Source organism: Dipodomys ordii, unplaced genomic scaffold (genome assembly GCF_000151885.1).
Source record: "Dipodomys ordii isolate 6190 unplaced genomic scaffold, Dord_2.0 Scaffold22, whole genome shotgun sequence".
NCBI lineage: Eukaryota > Metazoa > Chordata > Mammalia > Rodentia > Heteromyidae > Dipodomys > Dipodomys ordii.
Genome location: NW_012267238.1, coordinates 6,737,254 through 6,743,453, shown reverse-complemented (window position 1 = coordinate 6,743,453; position 6,200 = coordinate 6,737,254). Strand labels below are relative to the sequence as shown.

Genomic DNA, 6,200 nt, shown 5'->3' with positions numbered 1-6,200 from the left:
GCCTTGAGCTGAAGAGCTGAGGGACAGCGCCCAGGCCCAGAGTTCAAGCCCCACGACCGACAAAAAAAAAAAAAAAAATAAAATATATACATAATTATTAATATAAAATATGCCACCAAATTCCTCTTGTATACCACCAGCATTGTAAGAACCATATCTTAGAACACACAGATCCTTTTATACAGAGATGATGAGGTTGAGAAGATGGCCATAGCTTCATTTGTATTTGGCTCTTTGTCCATACTAAACATTCATTAAACACATAATGAGTTGTGCTAGATTCTGAGAATGCCAAGGTAAATAAAACACAGTTATTTCTGGGTGCCAGTGACTCATTCTTGTAACCCTAGCTACTTAGGAAGGTGAGATCTGAGGATTGTAGTTTGAAGCCAGCCCAGGAAGGAAGCTCTATGAGACTTCTATCTCTATGCTCCAAAAAGCTGGAAGTTCAAAGAGCTGTGGTTCAACTTGTTGAGCACTAGCTTTGAGCACACAGAAAAAGCTCAGGGACAGCACCCAATCCCTGAGTTCAATACTGGCACAAAACAACAACAGCAAAAGTCATTATCTTTAGGAATATTTCAGTCTTCAGCTTTAGTCTGATAGCAATAAATAAGTAGTGTTATATCTGCTGGAGAGAGAGCTATGGAACAAGGAGGAGGAAATGGTCAATTCTTGAGGATTAGAATAAGCTGTGCACAGAAAGTAACACTTTAAATTAGTTGGTGATAGGGGAGGTATACTAGGTAGAGAAATTAGCTTGTGTAAAGATGAGGAGTGGTTGGGAAAAAGTGCTAGAGGAGATGTGAAAGAGATGAGCTACAAAAGTTAGGCAGGCTACATGTGGTGGAAGGCCTTGTATGTATATATAAATGCTAAGGAATTTGGACTTTCATCATGAAAGTTCTGGAAGAGCCGAAAGAAGGATCTTAAATCAGTCAAGCACCACACTTTTGAGCACCTAATATGTGAGTAGAAATGTGCCCAGTCCTATGAAAGATTCAAATTTTAATTTTAGATCCAGTTACTTTGGGAATTTAGCTTGTAGTTGAAAGCATTAGGATTAGATAGTAGAATCCAGCTGACTTTTTTTTTTTTTTTTGGTTGGTTGTGGAGCCTGAACTCTGGGCTTAGGCCTTGTCCCTGAGCTCTTCAGCTCAAGGCTTACACTCTACCACTTGAGCTACAGCGCCACTTCCAGCTTTTTCTGATTACATGGTGCTGAGGAATCGAACCCAGGGCCTCATACATGCAAGGCAACCACTCTACCACTGAGCCACTTTGCCAGCCCCCAGCTGATAATTTTTTAAAATTTATTTTTCTGTTGTCAGTCCTGGGGCTTAAACTTTGGGCCTCTACTGTCCCTGAGCTTTTGTGCTCAAGGCTAGCAATCTATCACTTGAGCTACAGTTCCACTGCTGGCTTTTTGTAGCTAATTAGAGATGAAAATCTCACAAACTTTTTCTGTCTGGGCTAGCTCAGACAATCCTTACATCTCAGCCTCCAGAGTAGCTAGGATTACAAGTGTGACCCACTGGGGCCCAGCCAGAAATTCTTGACAAAGTAAATTAGTTTCTGTAATGGTCTTTTGAAATTGTATAACCTAGCCTTCCATCTTTTCTAGAGTCTCATCAAGTCCTAGCTCAATTGCTGGATACTTTGCTTGCAATTGGCACCAAACTACCAGAGAATCAAGCCATCCAATCACGATTAGTTGATGTAGCTTGCAAGGTAAGAGAATGATGTTTTTCCCTGAACAATTTTGCATCAACTGGAAAGGTGGTTGGTGCTGTAAAATTCACTCAGCTACATCCTAAACCTATAATAAGCTTGCCAAGAACTATTGTTTTTTGTTGTTTGCTTATTTTTTTTAACTGGGGTTTTTTTTTTTGGTCTTCTCTTTTTTGGTACTGGAATTGAACCAAGGATGTTGTGCTTGCTAGGCAAGCACTTTGCCACTGAGCTAAATCCCAGCCCAGAACTATTGTTTTAAGAGTTGCCTCTTGGCTGGGAATGTGGCTTAGTGATAGAGTGCTTGCCTAGAATGCATGAAGCCCTGGGTTCAATTCCACATAAACAAAACCAGAAGTGGTGCTGTGGCTCAAATGGTAGAGTGCTAGCTTTGGGCAAAAGAAGCTCAGGGACATGTCCAGGCCCTGAGTTCAAGCCCCACTACTGGGGAGAGAGGGGGGTGGGGAAGGGGAAAAAGTTGCCTTTTCTTTTTTCCTTTTTTTTTTTTTTTTTTGATTTATAAAAGAAATACAATGGGGGCTGGGAAGGTGGCTCAGTGGTAGAGTGCTTACCTTGCATGCATGAGGCCCTGGGTTTGGTTCCTCAGCACCAGATAAGCAGAGTAAAGCCGGAGGTGGCGCTGTAGCTCACGTGGTAGAGTGCTAGCCTTGAGCTGAAGAGCTGAGGGACAGTATCCAAGCCCAGAGTTCAGGCCCCATACCCGACCAAAACAAAACAACAACAACAAAAAGACATTCAAACATCTTATGTTTAGTAACTGGAGTTCTTTTTTGTTTATGGTTTTTAGTTTTGGGTTTCTCTATATAGCCCATACTGATTTTGAACTCTCAGTCCTCTTGAGGATCTGGGATTTTATCTGATTATGTCCAGGAGCTTCTGTTTCCTGAGTACTGTGATTATAGGAATCTGGCATCAGGCCTGGCCCTTTTGTTTGTTTGTGTGTTAGTGCCAGGGTTGAATCTAGGTCATTATCCATGCTAAATATGTGTTTTACCTCTGAGTTTTACCCCAAGTCCTATATGTTTATGTTTTCTTAAAAGTTGAGATGTGATTTATATGTAAAACATTCAGTCTTTTAATAGGAATAATGGAAAGTAGTTCTCTAACCATAATGGGATGAAATTAAAAATCAATTAGCAGAAATAAATTTAAGCAACTCAAATACATAGAAATTAAATAACATACTTCTTTGAAAAAGAAATCAAAAGAGCCAGGCACCGGTGGCTCATGCCTGTAATCCTAGCTACTCAGGAGGCTGAGATCTGAGGTTCTCACTTCAAAACCAGCCTGGGTCAGACAGTCTGTGAGACTCTTATCTTCAATTAACCATGAGAAAACTGAAAGAGTTGCTATGGCTCAAGTGGTAGGACACTTGCTTTGAGGTGAGGGACAGCATCCAGGCCCAGAGTTCAAGCCCCACGACTGACCGAAAAAAAAAAAATCAGAAGATAAATTAGGAAATAGTTTGAGCTGAATGAAAATGTAAGCAGTTAAAGTACTGCTTAACTGGATTTGGTGTTGCACATTGTAATTAGCATTTAGGAGGCTGAGGCAAGATGATTGCAAGTTGGAAGGCCAAGGCAGAATGATTTTGAGTTCAAGGCTAGCCTGAACTAGACTAATGAGTGTGACTCTGTTTCAGAAAAACAAAACAAAACAAAACAAAAAAGAAGAAAAAGTTAAGGAAAGTTTATAAGTTTATAAATTTGTAACGTCTGACCTACAACACTAGAAAATGAAGAGCAGATTAAGCCGGGGCCTGACGTCTTAAGCCACTCATCCTAACTACTTAGGAAGTGGAGATTTGGAAATCACGATTAAAGGCTAGCCAAGCATGGAGTTCACAAGATGCTTTTTGAACTAATTGGTTGGGATTGGAATGTGCCTTTAATTTCAGGATATATGAGAGTACAAACTGGGAATGAGAGAAAAGGAGGGAACATCTGATACTAGGCAAAAGGAAAGAAACATACATATCACCTGATCTGGAAGAGATAGTTTATTGTTAATGTTCTAAGAGTTAAATTTTTTTTGTATGTAAAACTTGAGGTTTTTGTATTTTTCTTTATTCATAAGCTTTGTAGATTAGAATGATGATGCTTATTGTGAATGTTTAAAGGTGTTTGTGACTTTAGCTAAGTATAACTATGCCACAGTAGTGTGAAATTTATGTAATTACTTAATCTCAATAAAGAAATCTTCGGGGAACAAAAAGCTGTGGTTCAAGTGGTAGCATGCTAGCCTTGAGCAAAAGAAGCTCAGGGATAGCACCTAGGCCATGAGTTTCATCCCAGGACCAACACACACACAAATAGTCTGTCTCTGTTTCTTTCTCTCCCTCTCCCTCCCCCCTCTTTCATATAGTCCTGGACTGCATAATGATGTTTTGATCAGTGATGGGCCATGTATGTAGTGCTGGTTATAGTGGAGCTAAAAAAACTTACCACCCAGTGACTTTACATCATCATTACTCACATGTTTGTAGTAATGCTACCATAAAACAAACTGTGCTGCCAATACTATGAAAAGACAGCTATATATACAGTTATGTATAATATATGATTGATAGTACTGATAAATGATTATATTACTGGGTTAAAATAGTAGCCATCAAGCAGCTTCAAACAGATTCTTCAGGAGATATTCCAGAAGGCATTGTTACCTTTTATAAGAGATGACAGCTTTCTGCATATTACTGTTTCTAAAGATTTCCCTAATGACTGTTAAGAAGGTAGTAGTGATGATCCTGCCGTTGTTGTCCTAGGCAGGTCTATGTGTTTGTGTCTTAGGTTTTGTTTTGTTTTGGTGTATGTGTGGGCAGTACTAGGGGTTTGAACTCAGGCCCTTGTGCTTGTTATGCTGGTATGATACCACTAAGCTATACCTCTAGTTATTTTCCTAGCGCTTATATAAACCCAAATCTACTTCCTTTAGGCTTTCTGTCATTGCTGGGATCACAGGCATGTGCCACGGTATCTATCTTCCCTTCTGTGGAGATGGAGTCTTGCACAATTTTCTGCCCAGTCTAGCCTGGCATAATCTTTTCATCTCAGGCTTCCAATGTAACTTGGGATGCCAGGTACACACTATGGGTTGAGAAAGAGTCTCATAACTTTTCTATTGGTGCTGGCCTTGAACTGTGATCCTTTCCAGTCTATTACAACTAAACATTCTATTTCCTGACTATAAATTTGACTATTCTAGAATACTGCTATTCTAGATTCCACTTACTTGGAATACTGGAATCATATATTTGCTATTTTGTATCTTTCATTGCATGTATGTACCATATTTTATTTATTCATTATTGTATACATGTGTTTTCCATGGGTGGTGTTGTGTGTTAAACCCAGGGCCTCTTACACAAGGCTGTGCCACTAACCCTGTTCTTCTGTTGATGGGTACTAGACTTGTTTTGCCTTTTGCCTAATGCAAATAATGCTGATATGAATATAGGTGTACAGATATCTATTCAAGTCTTGATTTTAATTCTTACGTGTATTTATTGACTGAATAGTATGCCTCCAGGATTCATATGCTCAGTCCCTAACTCCCAATGTATAAGGCCTTTAAGGAGGAAATTAAGATTAAATGAAGTTGTAAAGGTGAGATCTCAATAGATTGGAACTGATATCTATGGAAGAAGATAAACAGAATGGCTGAGGGTATGGCATACTGGTAGAGCATGTGCTTAGCATGTGTGAGGCCCTGTGTTCAATACCCTCCATTCCAAAGAAAAATGAGGAAAGAGAGAGACCAAAACTGTTTCCTGATGCATAGAGGATAGGTCAAGTAAAGACAGAGCAGGTGGGTGTCTGCAATCCAGGAAGTGAGTTCTCACAAGAAATAGTATTTGAGTGTACCTTGATCTTGGACATGTACCACCAATAAATAAAGTTCTGTTGTTCATTTAAATGTCCTACAGCCTGTAGCATTCTGTGTGACAACCCTTATACGGATATATACCCAGAAATGGAATTGCTGGATTATAATTTTAGTTTTAATATCCTTTTTCAGTGCTATGGTCTGAATGTAGGGCCTTGTGCATGCATCCCTTATTAACGGCATCTGAGGGATTTTGTTTTGCTATCTTTCTGTTTATGTAGTATTCTTTGGTCCTCTTTCCATACCAATATCCCTCCTTTCCCTGCCCTACTCTTACTGCTCTCCTCCTAGACAGACCCCCCCCTTTTACATCCATATTCCATTGCTCTCACCATCATTTTTCCTCTGTGCTCTGTTTATAAATAAATGAGAATTGGGGGCTGAGAAGGTGACTCAGTGGTAGAGCACTTGCCTTGCATGCATGAGGCCCTGGGTTCGATTCCTCAGCACCACATAAGCAAAAAGGAAAAAGCTGGAAGTGGCGCTGTGGCTCAAGTGGTAGAGTGCTAGCCTTGAGCTGAAGAGCTGAGGGACAGCGCCCAGGCCCAGAGTTCAGGCCCCAC

The 6,200-nt window shown here is 40.1% G+C and overlaps 1 protein-coding gene across 3 annotated transcripts in view; it reads left to right on the top strand.

The window, feature by feature from the left end:
• Ints4 (integrator complex subunit 4) overlaps positions 1-6,200 on the top strand; it is a 129,838-nt gene that overhangs the window by 35,993 nt on the left and 87,645 nt on the right. For 2 of the 3 annotated variants that reach the window (XM_013014166.1, XM_013014165.1), the window contains exon 4: positions 1,625-1,731. The exons of the other annotated variant lie outside the window; for it this stretch is intronic. In XM_013014166.1, coding sequence (XP_012869620.1) covers positions 1,625-1,731 — 107 coding nt within the window. The remainder of the gene's footprint in view (positions 1-1,624; positions 1,732-6,200) is intronic. 3 annotated transcript variants of the gene reach the window in all.